The 17362-nt window shown below is 34.4% G+C and overlaps 2 protein-coding genes across 2 annotated transcripts; both read left to right on the top strand.

The window, feature by feature from the left end:
• Nucleotides 1-3279: 3279 nt before the first annotated feature.
• Nucleotides 3280-4964, top strand: LOC133861844 (xyloglucan galactosyltransferase XLT2-like). The gene has a single exon (XM_062297659.1). The coding sequence runs from the start codon at nucleotides 3363-3365 to the stop codon at nucleotides 4764-4766; it is 1404 nt and encodes a 467-aa protein (XP_062153643.1). The 5' UTR covers nucleotides 3280-3362; the 3' UTR covers nucleotides 4767-4964.
• A 9848-nt stretch (nucleotides 4965-14812) lies between these two features.
• On the top strand, nucleotides 14813-16118 carry LOC133860394 (uncharacterized). Its single transcript, XM_062296011.1, has 2 exons — nucleotides 14813-15250; nucleotides 15390-16118. Exons 1-2 carry the CDS (start codon nucleotides 14813-14815, stop codon nucleotides 16116-16118), a joined length of 1167 nt encoding a protein of 388 aa, XP_062151995.1.
• The last annotated feature ends 1244 nt before the right edge of the window (nucleotides 16119-17362 follow it).

Here is a 17362-nt window from a genome sequence, read left to right as displayed (position 1 = left end):
AGCTTCTTCAGCTCTGGAAATAGAAACATAAGCATGGAGACTCTCCCTCTCCCTCTGCAAGCAATCAGCCCTACCATGAGACTCCAATACAGCCTTTTGGGCAAGATCAAGATTCTCCCTAGCCTGAGTAACCCTATTTCTTAGATCCCCATAGCAACTAGGAACTTTGGCTTTCAAAAAGAATTTAAAAGACTTAAGCTTCCTGTACAGTTTATACATAGGGACACCATAAACCTCCTGACGCCAACAAGTAGAAAGCCAATCCAAGAAATTACTGTTCTCCAACCAGTAATTAAAAAATTTGAAAGGCTTTGGCCCAAAACTAACCAAAGAACCAACTGAAATGATAGCAGGAGAATGGTCCGAGATTCCTCCAGGAGGAAAATCAACAGTAGTTCCACCATATTGACATAACCACTCCTCATTTACCATCACACGGTCAAGCTTCCTAGCCACAAAGTTAGAACCCTCACTCTTATTATTCCAAGTGAAAAAACAGCCACTAGAATTCAAATCAGTAACTTCCAAATTATTTAAGCAATCCACAAACTCCAACTCATAAGGGTTTAAACGGTCTGATCCCCACTTCTCAGCCACACTTCTGACCACATTGAAATCACCACATAGGATCCAGGGAAGAGAAAGCACTTTGGCTTTCATGTTAAACAATATAATATAATAACAGAGATTTTAAATTCAAACCTTAACTTTACAGTCATTTTAGTTAATATTCGACGTGTTAGATTGAGGTTTATAAAACCTAAGTGCTAATGAAAGTACTTTGAAATCAATATCTCTAGCCATAAAATCCAACTTTTATGGAAGAAGAGATATTTTAGTCGGTGGATGCAAATTCAGCCAACTTCTCGAGTCTAATAAGGGTAATTGACCTTTTCTTTTCACAGGCAAACTACAAAAAATGTAAGGGATTTAAATTAATAGTACGTATACGTAGTGGGTTAAAATTAGACTTTATGTTACGTATTTTAGTAAGGTGAGTTAGTGGGTTGGACTTTTCTATTAACATGTGCAGGATGGGCATAAATAAGGAGGTCCAGTTCGTAAGTAGAGTCATTGAAGAAATTAGTGAAATTGTATTCATTTTCCTTTGGAGGCCCAGGCACCGTACCCTCCAATAGCCTAAATTGTATCTTTCATTCTATCAATTCTATGTACGTTTATCATCCAATATTCATAACCAGAATCTCCATTACAAATCCATTAACAGTTCCATTACACACACATCCAAAAACACCATAAATAAGAAAAGAATACAATCGGTACATATAATCTCTCAGCTATATATATATATATATATATATATATATATATATATATATATATATATATATATATATATTGATCAATGAATGTTCAAGATCCGCCATATTATGAGAATTGATAGCTTATTTATTCCTCCCATCAAAGAATAAGAATAAAGTTAATTCTAATTTATTTGATTCCATAAATTATTCTTTATTTGAAATAAATTAACGAATACCCGTACTTATGTTTAATTTAAATCACAATAAAATACATGTGACATGCTCTCTACTACTCGATCTCCACAATTTCCTCAAATCCACGTACTATCAACTTGACCCAAGTAGAGAAGATTCTTGACTCGAAATGAATCGTGAAAAATCACAATCAGAAACCCTAATTATCAAGTGTGGATTTTTTAACTACTACAGTTAACCGCCACGTCACTAGAGTCAAGAATAAAAAATTGTTGACTTTAAACATATTTTTTGCTAAAATACAAAATTTAGCTTCCGTATCTTTATATAAATTAAAGAATGTAAAATAATGGCTAGTTTGGCTACTTGTATGAAGCGTGGACGAAAGTCATTAATTATATATCAGCTGGGAGCTAGGTCGTTGAATGATACTAAAACGACGACTGATATATATATGTATGCTATCTCTTCTAGCTGACGCTAATGAAATTGCTTTAAAATATAAGAGCTTGGCGTTTTTCTTCTTATAATTAACGAGCGCATGTGCTTTCATCAATCTTCAAATGAATTCGGAAATTCTAATTAAAACGACTTCTTAGTCTTCTTCGAGCTGATCGATCGCTGAAGCTAATGAATTTATTTTAAGTAATTCGATCGTGCCTCACATGCATGCATGCATGGGAACACCAACAGGCAATAGCGTTTCCATCCATGCATGTGAGCATTAATATTTAACAGGATCCTCGCTAGTTAGCTAGCTGTAGTTGAATAAGCGTACGTACTTCTCGAAATTTTACAAGCTAGAGCTAGTTGTATGTATATATATACAATGCCAACGCGGAAGACCAATATATAGCGCCGTAGAAAACAATCAAAATATATATAGAGAATGAGAGAGCAAACAAGATTATGGTAGGTAGGAGATTAGGTGCATAATTGCATTCCTCTAGCTGTGATCAGGGCGGAACCAAAATTTGTGATGAGGGGATCGAAAATAAAAAAATAAAGATTTTTAAGGGTAAAAATTCAATTTTAGGGGTCGAATTCATTAAAAAAAAAAAAACACTTAAAGAATTTTTTTAAAATTTAGAAACTTTTAATAATTTTGGGGGAAGGGTACGTAGTTCTGCCCCGACTGTACGTGATGATCATATTAACCTAATTAAATAGACAAAGTTAATTACCTTCACATCTCTCTCTCTCTCTCTCTCTCTCTCTCTCTCTCTCTCTCTCTCTCTCTCTCTCTCTCTCTCTCTCTCATCTCTCTCTCTCTCTCATCTCTCTCTCTCTCTCTCTCTCTCTCTCTCTCTCTATGTATATAAATGATAATATCAAGGGTTGAAAATTGAATTGTAGGTGAATGGTATTTCGATCCAGCAAGCATTCGCAACTGCCTTGATGCGCGCTGTACGTATATGCACGACTTTCTAATTCAGTATTTTAATTTTTCGTCGTCTCATGCGCATACTAATTAAGGGCGCATGGGTTGACTTGTTCGTAATATATTGTCATTTTTGCTTCTTCTAGTGGGCATGGCCGGGAAAAAACAAAGAACACATGCATGCATGCGCGCGCACACACATACATATGATTATCGTTTTTGAATTTTATAATTACACTTCTTTAACCGGGCTGGATTTTAGACTTTTTAGTCACATGCATGAACTAATTTTCTCTATTATTTATTGATCAACTGGATCGAAAGAAATAATAATTAATGACTAGCTATATAATATCAAATGCATTTTCTTGAAGGAGACGTACGTTTCTAGACTTTAATTTTGGTTTCCGATCCAAGGCTTCCTCTCTCTCTCTCTCTCTCTCTCTCTCTCTCTCTCTCTCTCTCTCTCTCTCTCTCTCAATATATCATACACATACCTCACTGCAACCAAACTTAAATCCATGAACATGGACCTCAAAGATGCCAATAAAAACTTCTACTACTCAAACAACTACTCTTGCTCACGCTTCCTACTAATCACACTTGTTTTGTTTCAACTATTCTTTTGCTTCAACTATTATTCCTTCATCTCCCATAAGTCTTTAGCCGGAAATACAACTGCTGAAACTCCAACCCATAATGTGTCCGACTCCGACCAAAAGGATGAAACATGTCCGTCCGGTAGGGTCTACGTCTATGACCTACCACCCATGTTCAACAAAGAAATGCTAGAGAATTGCTCTAGTTTGGACCCATGGAGCCCACGATACTGCGATGCCGTTTTGAACGGGGGGTTCGGCCGGAGAGCCACCGAGATCGCTGGAGTGGTGCCAGCGAGCCTAGCTCCGGCTTGGTACTGGACAGACCAGTTCATGTTGGAGGTGATTTTCCATAATAGGGTTTTGAGGCATAGGTGCAGAACTTTGGAGCCCGAATCTGCTACAGCGTTCTACATACCCTTTTATGCTGGACTCACTGTCGGGAGGTATCTTTTCACAAGTCGTAGTAGCAAAGAGCGTGATAGGGATTGCGAGATGTTGTTGATGTGGGTCCAAAACCAGCCCTATTGGAAAAGATCAAACGGCTCAGATCACTTCATGACGCTGGGACGGATGGTTTGGGATTTTCGACGGTGGGGAGAGAACGGATGGGGGTCCAGCTTTGTCTATATGCCCGGAATGAAGAACATCCATCGCCTCGTGATTGAACGGAGCCCGTGGGACCCACTTGACATTGGTGTGCCTTACCCCACTGGATTCCATCCCAGGTCCGACGCTGACGTGTTGGAGTGGCAAAGGCATATTCGCACGCACAAGCGGAGGAGCCTCTTCTGCTTCGTCGGAGGGAAACGTGGCGCATTCAGGGACGATTTTAGGGGTCGCTTGCTGAGTCATTGTGAGAACGAGTCCGACTCTTGCCGAGTCGTGGATTGCAGCGGAACTAGGTGTTACAATGGTGCCTCGGCTATTTTGGACACCTTCTTGGACTCAGACTTTTGCTTGCAACCCAGAGGGGACACGTACACGAGGCGGTCCATGTTCGACTGCATGGTGGCCGGTTCAATCCCTGTTCTTTTTTGGAAGCGGTCTGCTTATGATCAATATGAGTGGTTTTTACCGGGCGAACAACTAGGGAGTTTTTCAGTCTTTATAGATCACCAAGCGGTAAAAAATGGGACGTCCATTAGGAAGGTGCTTGAGAAGTACAGTAGAGAAGAGGTAAGAAAAATGAGGGAGAGGGTGATTGCTTTTATACCGAAACTTTTATATGCAAAGCCTCAAGAAGGTTTGGAGAGTGTAAAAGATGCTTTTGATGTTGCTATTGAAGGGGTCTTCAGGAGGTTTAAGGAGCAACATGGAGGGTAATTAATATATAAGTGCATGTCTAGCTGTAGTGATACAAGATGAAAAATTAATAATCGGGTTTTTTTTAGTTGTATTTAGGTTATTAATTAGTATTTAATTTCATATTTTATTTAAATCGTAAGAGTTAGTGTTATTTTGTAATTCAATAATAGGGTTTGCCAAAAGTCAATCAGTCAAATTAGGATTAAGATTTTGTCCATGTCTATTTTAGTGTTCTTTTTTACTTCAATAAAAATTTATTAGAATTGATGAATAAACATATTTTGTTCTTTTTGAGTTGTGATTACTTTTCTTTTGTACATGCGGTGAGATACCATTTCCTTGGTGTGATGCCCATTTCTCTGTTAGGTGAGATGCCAATTAATCCTTTATCTTTCTTGTTCTTGATTTGTTTGCTTGACAATTCTTTTCGTGCATATGTCTTCTTGGTGTTAAAAAGAACACTTATACAGACACTGTAACGCTGTAAAAATTGATTAACTAGGGCAACTAGTTTGGAATGTTACTCATAGCGTTTCCCGATGTAACACCTGAAAAATTTAATGTCTCTTAAATTCTTCTATAAAAGTCAATGATAATATTAAAAAAGACATTATCAATTGGATTTTGTAGTTGTTTTAGGAATTAAGAAAACTTTTTCAAAATAAAGTGATAAGGATAAAAACCGATTTTTACCTTATAACTTAAAATGAACATAACTTGGGCATACGAACTCGAAACTAGTCGATTCAAAGCTCATATTGCTTGTATTTAAGCCCTCTATAAGTAGAAATTCCAGATTTAGCACGAATCATTGTTGACTCACTAAAACAACGTTTTCACCAATTACCGTGTTATTTCTAAAATTGAGGTTGACTTATTATGTTTCTTGACATATTATGACTCATTTTAGTAAATAAATGTCTTCTGAGTCAGTTTGATGAAATTAAAACTGAATTTGAGTAAAATCTCAATTGTAGCCTAAAAAGCTTTGTACTTGAGTTTTCAATTGTCAATTAAATTTAAAATTGCTAAATTTGCACTACTTGACCAAATCCCTTTGATTTTTCTAGCATATATGATCTTCTCAAATTAATAACTATTAATGCCATTAACCTCAAGGGATTGGCTCAAGTGGTAATTAAGGGCCTTGATCTTTGTGGTAGTCCCATGAGGTCTAAGGTTTGAATTCCCTTGAGTATAAACAATTCTTTGGGGCCAGCCCGCCGACAAAGTCGAAGTATTACCCGATTCGTATGGAGGGAACGCTTTACACGGATCCGAGGTTTACCTAATAAGAGTGGGTACACGTAGTGGCCCTGCCTTGAAGAAGTTCATCGTCATCAAAAAAATTGCCGCCAATGCCATTAATAAGAATGGAGATAAATGAACTTATTGACTTGGAGAAGACTTGACAAAGACTTTTGGTTTATGTTATTTGTCAAGTAGGCTGAAACTTTGGGAGGGTCAAAACTTGGTGAAAACGAACTCTAAATGAGTCAAACCAAAAAGAAAAAGTGTTCGTCTATAAGTCTTTTAGCTACCCTAAAAATTTCATGTTAATCGAAGTACATTTGAGCATTGAAAAGTGGACCGGAGTATACTGCATTTTATTTGGACGGAAATGCTAATTCAAATAAATTATGATATAATGACTACTTTGCAAGAACTTATCAAATAAGTTAGGGGTAATTACCTTTTCCCCCTATCAACTACCAAGAAATGCGCGATGCCCCACAAACTACTAACTCGACCAAAAATAGAGCATTCAACTACCACAGTTACATACTTTGCCGCCTTCCGTCAGTCAGAGTTGTTAAAATAGACAGTCAACAGGTTAAGTGACCGTCACGTGCCGTCTAACAAATTTCTCTTTCTATTTTACCCTTGTTTTCGTTGTCAGTTCATGGGGGCATGTTGGAAGAGGATGGTAGTTCATGGGGGCAAAAGGTAATTATCCTCATGTAATAAAGTTATGGTTTTTCTTTTCTTTTCATTTCTTTTCTTTTTTTTTTTTTTTTTTTTTTTGTGAACGTCAACAATTCTTTTTTACAATTCAAATCAATTTCTTCATATTTTTATTTGAAAAGGTTTAAGTTTACGAAATTAAACTTTTATATTTAAATTGTTCTTTTAAATTGGTCCATGTATGTATCCTCTCCTGATTAAGACGTTGGTCTCTTTCTCTCAGCTTTTTGTATGCAGTTTTCCAAGTGATAATTGAATGCTCTATTTTGGTCGAGTTAGTAGTTCGTGGAGGCATCGCGCATTTCTTGGTAGTTGACGGGGAGAAAAAAGGTAATTACCCCAATAAGTTAATACTTTTATTACATTTTGCACCATATAGCCCTTGGATGTCCTTCTATAAATAGAATGCTTGCCTTGTCTTCTTTCATGCATTCTTCCTAAAGATCTAGAATATTTTTGTTTCAAAAGCTTTAACTGGCTTGTTTTCTTCCTACATGGCCACTTGCATTTTCTTTGGTAGTTTTGCTTCTCTTGTCATGACTCATGGCAGCCATGCATTGCCATAATATGATAGTTTAGTAGTTAGTTTACTTCATCATTTATAGCCTAGGTTGCATCTTGAAGATAAAAAATCTCTTCCTTAGCTAACAACATCATACACGGTCACCTTGGATGATTTTGGTGATTTTATTTCATATCACTACTAGGTATGCATTTTGATGCTTTATAATGTTTCTTTGATGTTATCACATGAATCTCTAAGTTAACTTTAACTCAAAAATAAATAAGTTTGAAGTTATACTTTCAAAAGATTACAAGTTTTGATCTTAATATTCCTAGCTTTGAGCTTCCATTTGATTTCTTTTATTGTTCTAAGAAGACCCAATAAACTTATGATTTAAAATAAGTAGAGGAAAATGATATTAATCGTCACTATTATTCCTTAATACTTCTATCGAGAAACTTTTAGTATGATAAACTGAAATTACATTATTTTCTTTACTTTTCGTCTTCTGAATGTCCGTAAGACTTTCATCGAGTGACTTTTTCCTTATTGAATAACATGAGTCGATCGTACTTACTTTTATTATCTTTATGATATATCTTAAGAAAAATGATTCTTGCACAACCCACTTACACAACCCAAGACACATTGGTGGGACTCATTCATGTAGAAACACATCCCATATCTTAATCCTCAAAGCTTCATATTTGGAGCTATTGGTCTTAATCTCGTTGCTAAATTATGAACTCGGGTTTTAAGGTTATCCTAAGTGATTGTCTCATTATAACTTAAGGTAATTGATATAATAAATTAATAAGATAATAATGAGATAATTGACAATATTAAGCTCATGGACAATTCATGTAGTGGACAAAAATGGACTATGGACAAATGGAGTAGAGACAAATAGATGAGTTAGTGATAAATAAAGTGAGTAAAAATTATGGTAAATACATATAAACAGATGAGGGTCTCTGAACAATATTCTATTGGATGTTTGATTATATTGTTTAATGATTATACTGATTTATGAAATACTGTGTGTATATAGATTATTTGTAGAATTGAAGTCGGGAATTTTATCTAAGAAAAGAGTAAGTATAAATGTACTTACTGAGTCATGATATTGGTTTTAATAACTATATTGCTTGCAGTGTTTTCTTACCAATGTTGTATAAATATTAATAGTAAGTATGAAAGTATTTACTAAGACATGATACTGGTTTTAATAAATATATTGCTTGTCGTGTTATTTTACAAAAGTTTTTATAAATATGAATATTAAGTATGAAATTACTTAATTACTGAGTCATGATATTGGCTTTAATAATATAATACTTGTTATCATCTGTTTGATTATATGTGCAAGGATGTGTGTAACGCCCGGGAAATTCATGCTCCTAAGAAATCATTGATATTGTTGAGGAAATAATATCCACATGTTTTTATAAGCAAACCTAAAAACCCTTGAGACTTAAGAATTTTATTTAAGCTTTAAACTTTGATCGAACCGAAAATAGGTCAAACGAACTCAGATTTAGTTGATTCGAAAACCGTTGTGCTTACAAAAGAAAGATCTATCACATGGTAAAAGTTAGTAAAAAGTCCACCGGTTGACTTTTTGATTTATAGTTGACTATTTAGGTGCCAAGTGGCACTTTTGGTTAAACTTTGACCTTCAAATTTAGGCTAGATAAATATGTTTTTATGGCTTTTAATTACTCAATATTGTATATATATAGTTTATACTTGAATCCTGTGAAGTCAGAATTCAATTTGGTAACAGTTGATCTTTTTGACCAAAACTGGTGCCTTATTAATCTGACTGTCGAAATATTAGCAGAAATGTTTTGTAATACACTTAGCAGCCATCCCTAGCCACCTTATATTAAAAATATTATCATTCAGCAAGTGCTGGGATTTGATTTAGCAAGAAACAAAACCTAGTGATGAGGTGGAATGCAAGGTGGAAGATAAGCATGGAAAGGAAGGTGGTAAAAGTTCTCTTTGTCTATCCAATTTCCAGCAGCCCTCTAGCACTCCAAGCACGAATTTCCTTTCATTTCCTTGATGTTCTAAGACTCCTATAAATATGGGACAAGCCTTACCTCCCATTCTACCTTAAGACAAGTGAGAAGTTCATACTTATACAATTTAGTCTTCCTTTGTTCATTACTTGGCTTAGGTGAAGAAACCCTTCTATTTCTCTTTTGATTTTCTGTCCAGCAACCTTAGGAGAGCTAGATATACCTCTTACCTTGCTATTTCTTGGCCTAGATTTATAGAACCAAGATCCGAAACCAAGACAGCACTAGCAACTCCAAAACCGGTCACTAAAGGCTTAAAGGGGGGCTTTTGTTTCAGAATTTGTTTGGTAAGTTTTCTATGTGTTCAAGTATTTCATAAGTGATTTCTAAGATGTATTTTCATGTTAAGATTCATGTTTGAGCATTATGTCAACCGTTTCAGTGCTCAACCATGAATCAAAGAAATGAATCTAGTTGACTTAATAGTGAATATATTATTGTTAGTATATATATTTACCTATTTATCTTAGCATTTGCATTAAGTAAGGAGGCTCAGCCAACTGCTTACCCAACCCCTTGCATCATAATGAATCTTAATAGTATTTACTTTATGTTCTTATAATATATGTTAAATCCTTCATAATCGTATTTGGTGGTATTGGTCATATAGCCTCGGCACCAAATCATGAACCAAGGATTTAAGATTGTTATAAGTAATCATCTCAAATAATGAAGTAATGGATAAAAAGATGAGTGTTTATAAACAATATTTTGTTTGATTGATAATTGATATATATATATATATACTTATTATATTGATTGATTTATATGCAGAAAAAGGAGCTAAGAAACTATACAAGGAGGGTAAGTATGGATGTACTTACTGAGGAATGATTCTATGTTTCATTAGGACTGTGTGGTGTGCGTTCATTGCATGTGGTTGATCATGCATTGCATGTTGTGTCCAATTAATATAACGGCTGATGAGATAGTCATCAACAAGCTGATGTAGTAGCAAGGGGAAGAAAGGCTAGTCAGTGGATCCAGGGGGTTCAGAGTGACCCAGGGGTGTCCGAAGGCCTAATATATAACTAATGCTGGGACCAGTAGGATTCCAGTAAAAACAGGTAAGACTTTAAGTGTGAGGCAAAGGACATGAACGGGTTCAGATAACCTACCACGAGAGTCTGAAGAAAGATGAGCATAAAATACCAAACTAAATGGTTACTACGATGCATATTCATACAACCCATACATTTGCATTCTTTATGAACTGTTATTGATCTGATGGTAACTTAGATATGAAAATAGATGACTCACTTGTTTGTCTATGTAAATATGATGACGTCATATTTACATAGTTGCTGATGCAGATCGAGACGAAGAAGGCATGGACTCATATGCCAGTTTTAATGGTTTTTGAAACCATTGCTATAGTAATATGTGCTAGCTTAGAAATTACTAGGCATATTTATGTGTGTTTTATTTCAAGGCTTGTAATAATTATGACGATGTTTTATTTGGTGTATTCTTATGTTGTATGTTTATGTGCCGTTTGTGGCACTTATCTTTTAATGCACCTAGTGTGCAAATGACGTGTAAAGATAAACCTAAGTAAATTTTTATAAACATATCGAGGTATTTCAGTCAGCTCTAAATGTGTTATCAATTCCTAAGGCTTTAGAAGAAAAAATATATTCCGCTGCAAGAGTTTATCTCTGATGTAGTAATGTCACGTGGAAACCGGAGGTTTCTACTTACGAATTTGCTGGTTCAAATTTGGGGCGTTACAATGTGATATTGCATATTGTCTTATTTTTATTCCAAAACAGATAATAAAAGACATTAATTTATTTTTGGGTTCTAGTCCCCAAACTGGTGGTTGGAGTCCCAATTGCTGAAAGTTAATAATAATGTAATTATAGTCTTTGGACTGGTGGTTAGAGTCCCGAGTGCTACTAATAAAGTGAGAATGAGGGGTTAGAGTCGACTATTATCCGTAAACGTGGGGTTTGAGTTCCCTATTAGTCGAGAGGTTGCAGTCCTCTAGAATGATGCATTGCATGAATAAAATGAAAATTACATGATTGTCATTAATGATAACATATTAACTAGTAGCTTTTATACTTATTGAAACAATGGAACTCACTTATTTGCCTATGTAAATATGATGACAACATATTTACATAGACCTTTATGCAAGTCTCGAAGTTGAGGGCGAAGGTCCCTTCACCAGTTTTAACGGTTATTAGACCATATGTTGCATGCTTGTTGCTAGTCTTTGATGAGCTAGCTTTATGAGTTTATGTTTCTTTCTTTTAGTTTGTACGTGTAAACATGAGTATAACTTAGTTATATTTGGTTGTATATTTATGGATGATTATGTGTCGCATGTGGCACTTATTTGATAGACCTAGTGTGTATGTAATGTATGTAACTAAAATTATGGTTATTTTTATATTATACCAAGGTATTTCAATTAGCTCTTATGTGTTATGCGAGGTCCAACTAGGTATTCCTAGTGTTTTAGAAAGAAAAAAAAAATATTTCGCTGCAAGATTATATGTTTGATGTAGTAGCGTCACATGAAAATTAGAGGTTTTCACTTACGACTTTGCTAGTCTAAAATCCGGGGTGTTACACCAAATAATTAACTTGTTATTAACTGGAAGTACTACTATTGACAATAAACATCAAAGTAAAATATAGCGAAAAACAGAAAATATTGATTTGATCTAAAAAAGTAAGTAACCTCAATAATACTTTTTATCATCAATACAAACTAGAGTTTTCAAATGTGGGACCTCTGTTACGATTTTAAAGACTAAACTGTTATTTTATCAAATGTTGTTTAGCTGTGTTTTTAAAAATTACGTTTTTAAATTGCATGTTTTAAAATTATTATTTTTTAAATTCGTACAGTTTTAAAATTACAAACACAAATGGACCTTAATTCATGATATGATGTTAGAAAATGAGTGTTTTCTTACTTTACTGCAATTCTTCGCAAGTTTTAACAGTCATCTTATATACCTTTGTTTTTTATTTTTTTTTAATTTTTTTTTTTCATTTGAATATCATGTTAGTGGTTGAGAAAGGGTTTGCCAGTTTGCATTGGTAAACAGAAATTCTTTTTAAGTCATTTTCTTTCTTGACTGAAAGGAAAAGACTGATGGTAACACAGGTATTAAGCAGAGACGGAGGAGAGGGGGGGCCGGCAGGGGCCATGGCCCCCCCTCACTTTTTTGAAAAAAAAAAATTTATAAGGATAAAAAAAATCTTGAAAAAAATAAAAATAAAAATTAGCCCATTGGCCCCTTCTCAATTTGTTGGCCCTTACCCAATTAATCTTTGTTCCTTAACCAAATAAACCTATAAAAAAGCCCAAATCCACATATTTGTTGTAGTTGTAGTCTCTAAACATCAAAAGCCGGCATGCACTTAATTAAGAGGGGTGTTTTCAGTTCCAACACAGCCAAACAACTCAAATTTTGAAAAAAAAAAATTTAATTAAAAAAAAACCCTAAAACAAGAATATCTCTGTACTCTTCTCCACCCCTCAGCCGACCCACTGCAGTTTCCAGTTTGCACACCAAATCCAACACAACGGCCAAGCAGTAAGCACAAAATTATCGCTTTGCACACCAGGCAGGTCCACGATAGTGACGAGACGCTATGGTAATCTACTCCTATTTTTTTGTTGATGATTACTATTTATGATTTTTTCTTTTGTTTGCTATCGCCTCTCTGCGGAAGGAGAAGAGACCAGGAGACTGAGAGAGTCTCTACCTCTTGAAAGTTGAAAACAATTATTTTTTTTATTTGTTTTATGAAAGTCTCTGGACTAGAAAATTGAAAGATAGTTGTTTTCAACTTTGTGACTTGACTTGTCAAAAAGCTTTAAGCTTTTGTGACATTTATCTCTGCCCTCTGGAGAGTCAGAATATACATAGTTAAATAATTTAAATTCAAGCTTTTGTGGGATAATGCCTTCACAGAGTGTGTACGGATAAAATTTTACAAAACTTTATTTTTTTTGTTTTTTTTTTAATAGGTTTGTTAATTGTTTTGTGTAAGGATAATATTTTGAAAATAGTTGATTTAATCTGATTTTTATGATACAGAATAATAATTAATTTGCAATACAGAGGCGGTACAAAATCACTCAACGCAGGTCCTACTTTTTGGGGTTAGTTTTCTAAGCTCAATTCCTAATATAAGTGGTATTGTAATTAGAATATTATGGTTATTAAATATTGAGAATATTTGTTATTATAGTTTATAAGTCTAAACAATTAATTGAAGAATTTGACATGTGAAAACTATTATATTATATTATTCTTTATGTGTGTTCATTAATTGTTAACTTACAAATATTTTTTTCTTACTTTTCTAAAGACTCCAATATAATTATGTAAATTTATTTGTAGATGATGGGAAAGCCAAATACAATACTTGACTTTTTCAAAAGAAAAAATGCACAAAGTTCAAATGCCAATGTTAGTGATACATCGTCGCCAACTTCTGATATCATAGTTTCTGAAAATTCTTCTAAAAAATCTCGAAGAGTTGACGTCAATGAGTTTGATATTAGTTCATTGGAGTTTGATCCTGGATTGCGTCGTCAAATATGGGAGTATAATGTTGATCAACGGGATGAAATTTGACGAGCTTACATTCAAGCTGGTCCGTACCAATTTATCCTTAAAGAGTACCCAAAATCTGGAAATCAAAATCATCTTCATAGCTTTCAACCTTCGTGGTTCAATTTATTTTCTATATGGCTTGAATATTCGAAGGAAAAAGATGCAGCATTTTGTTTACCATGTTTTCTCTTTAATAAGCCATCTGGGCATCCTACGCAACGTGTATTCACTATAGATGGATTCAGGAATTGGAAGAAAGTTAGAGATGCAAAAAATTGTGCTTTTCTCAATCATATAGGAAAAGATCCTAATTCATTTCATAGAATTGCTGAAAGGTCATATGAAGACTTAAAGAACCAGTCTCAACACATACAAAATGTGTTTGAAAATTTCACTTTTGAACAAATTGCAAACAATCGACTGCAGTTAAAAGCTTCAATTGAAGTTGTTCGAATGTTGGCATTTCAAGGTATTACTTTTAAAGGTCGAGATGAAAGTGTGGATTCAACGAATCGTGGAAATTTTCTTGAAATATTGAATTTGATAGTTTCATATAATGAACAAATTGCTGAAGTGATAGCTAAAGCTCCAAAAAATGCCTCTTACACATCACCAATGATACAAAAAGAAATTTTACATATTTTTTCAATCAAAGTGAAGGAGACAATTCGCAAAGAAATTGGTAATGCAAAGTTTTGCATAATTGTTGATGAAGCTCGTGATGAGTCAATGAAGGAGCAAATGGCTATAGTTTTAAGATTTGTTGACAAAGATGGTTTTGTACGGGAACGCTTTTTTGGGCTTGTTCATGTCTCTAATACTGCGGCAGCAACCCTACAAAATGGTATATATTTTGTATTGTCTCAACATAAGTTAGCGATTGAAAATATTTGAAGACAAGGATATGACGGTGCAAGTAACATGCGAGGTGGGTGGAATGGGTTGGAAGCTTTGGTTTCAAATGATTGCCCATATGCCTACTACATTCATTGTTTCGCACATCGTTTGCAATTGGCATTAGTAGCGGCATCAAAGGAAGTTATTCATGTTCATCAATTTTTTACTAATTTGACTTTTATCGTCAATACTGTTTGTGCTTCGTGCAGTCGATTTGAAGAATTGCGGATTGCCCAAACTGCTGAAATTGCTTACCTAATTGAAATTGATGAGATTCAGAGTGGAAGGGGACTTAATCAAATTAGCAATTTACAACGGGCTGGAGATACTCGTTGGAGTTCTCACTTGAGATCAGTTTCTAGCTTGATCAAAATATTTAGTCCAGCTTGTGAAGTTTTTCTTAAAATAATTGATGTAGGAACTACTTCTTCCCAACGAGAAGAAGTAGATTCAGTTTATCAGGTAATGACTTCATTTGAATTTGTCTTCATCTTGCACCTCATGAAAGAAACAATGCAGATCACTGATCATCTATGTCAAGAATTGCAATCAAAATCTCAAGATATTTTAAGTGCCATGAATCTTGTTTCATCCACTAAAGCATATATCCGGCCAACAATATAGAGATGATAAATGGGATGATTTACTTACCAATGTGAATTCATTTTGCGAGAAACGCAATATAGATGTCCCAGATATGAGTGCTTGTTATGTTGCGAGACGAGGTCGAGCTCGGCATCAACAAGCCGACTTTACAATTGAGCAACATTATCGAGTGGATATTTTTTGTGCATCAATAGATTCCCAATTGCAAGAATTAAATCGCCGATTTAGTGAGCATGCAGTGGAGTTGCTTATTCTCGGCTCTGCTTTTGATCCTCGAGCCGCACGTGAATCTTTCAGAATTGATGATATTTGTCAGTTGGTAAACAAGTTTTATTCGCAAGACTTTACTGATCTTGAAAAGGAACAGTTGGAAATAGAACTTAACCATTATAAGCATAATGTAGTTCAACATTCGAGTTTCCAAGCATTGTCAAATATTTCTAAATTGTGCCAATGGTTGGTTAGTACCGGAAAATCAACTATCTACCAACTTGTTTTTCGAGTTATTGTACTTGTGCTTACTCTTCCCATTTCTACCGCAACTACAGAACGAGCATTTTCAACCATGAATATTGTCAAAACTAGGCTTCGCAACAAAATTGAAGATGAGTTTTTGACGGATTCTTTAATGGTGTACATCGAAAGAGAAGTTGCTGCAACAATTAGCATAGATTCAATCATAGATGGTTTTCGGGATTCAAAAACACGACGGATTCCATTTTGATAGGTGTTTTGACTAAAATTTAATGTATTCTGAAATACATATTTTGTATATTTTCTTTTGTTTATTATTTATTTTTTTGTCAAAACTAAATTGATGTTAATTTCGTCTTTATATATTTATTTCATCTTCAATCTTTATATATTTCTTATTCATGCTTTGACCCATACTCCTATTTTAATATATTTGTAATTTATGCCTTGACGGCTTGGCCCCTGCCCAAAATACTTTCTGGCTCCGTCCCTGGTATTAAGTATTTGGTTAATTGGGTTGTTTGCTTGAAATTACACATTGCTAACAATTATCAAATCTATAGTGCTAAATTAAAAAAATTGGATCATTTTATCTTGGGTAGAGGATTATTCTTGGTTAGGGATAGCTTAAACTGGTATTTAAATTGATTACCCACAACTTTCTTGCGCTATATGATGTTTGATATCGTCCCTCACTGAATATCTCTTTTTTTAAAAAAAAAAAAAATTGATTTTGGGAGAAAAAATGTTGTAAGGAGGATTCTTTCTATTCTTTATCTAAAAGGAAGGGATAATAGAGAATCCTAAAGAAAAACAAACAAAAAATGAAAAATAGGTGGACTTCGCAATAATAGACCCAAAACGAAAATAATAGTGCGAAAATACAAACAAATTGAAATAAATAAGACAAACAAGTGATCCGATCCTTTTAATATAGTCGCATAAAGCTGTTACAAAAATAAAATAATCACGTACATATTAAAATAAACGTATCTAAACCCCGACTTAAAAAACAACATCAATCACCATGGATGTTGGAGTAGAAAAGCACTAAAGTTGATCACACTTGAGGTGCTACACTCGACAAGCTAGCCAACGTGTGAAACTTTGAAGCATTTTGAAGGCAGCACTCGAAGAGAGAGAGAGAGAGAGAGAGAGAGAGAGAGAGAGATAAAATATATGATTATGGCAATATGATCAAGAGATGGCGCATTTCTGTCTTTTCATTTTTTTTTCTTTTTTTTTTCCTTTTTTTTTTAATGAATCAAATCTTTTATAACCAAACTCAGCAAGTATTTCTCCAATAAAAACTGGATACACCCCCAAGAAGAAGGGAACAAACCAAATCAAACAACCTTACAAGTGAAACACATCACAATAAGCAACAGAACACCAAAACAGGACTAGAATAACCACATTTTAGAAAGCCTAACAGAAAGAGCAGAGCTCTTAAACCTGCAACTAGACATGACTCTAGTCCTAACTTCCCATTTG

Source organism: Alnus glutinosa, chromosome 2 (assembly GCF_958979055.1).
Source record: "Alnus glutinosa chromosome 2, dhAlnGlut1.1, whole genome shotgun sequence".
NCBI lineage: Eukaryota > Viridiplantae > Streptophyta > Magnoliopsida > Fagales > Betulaceae > Alnus > Alnus glutinosa.
The sequence above is the reverse complement of the archived record's forward strand: the minus strand, read 5'-3'. Positions and strand labels throughout refer to the sequence as shown.

Coding starts and splice junctions, on each gene's coding strand:
- LOC133861844 (XM_062297659.1), top strand. CDS start 3,363: ATGAACATGGACCTCAAAGATGCCAATAAAAACTTCTACTACTCAAAC.
- LOC133860394 (XM_062296011.1), top strand. CDS start 14,813: ATGCGAGGTGGGTGGAATGGGTTGGAAGCTTTGGTTTCAAATGATTGC. Junction 15,251..15,389: donor AAGTAGATTCAGTTTATCAG/GTAATGACTTCA, acceptor CATCCACTAAAG/CATATATCCGGCCAACAATA.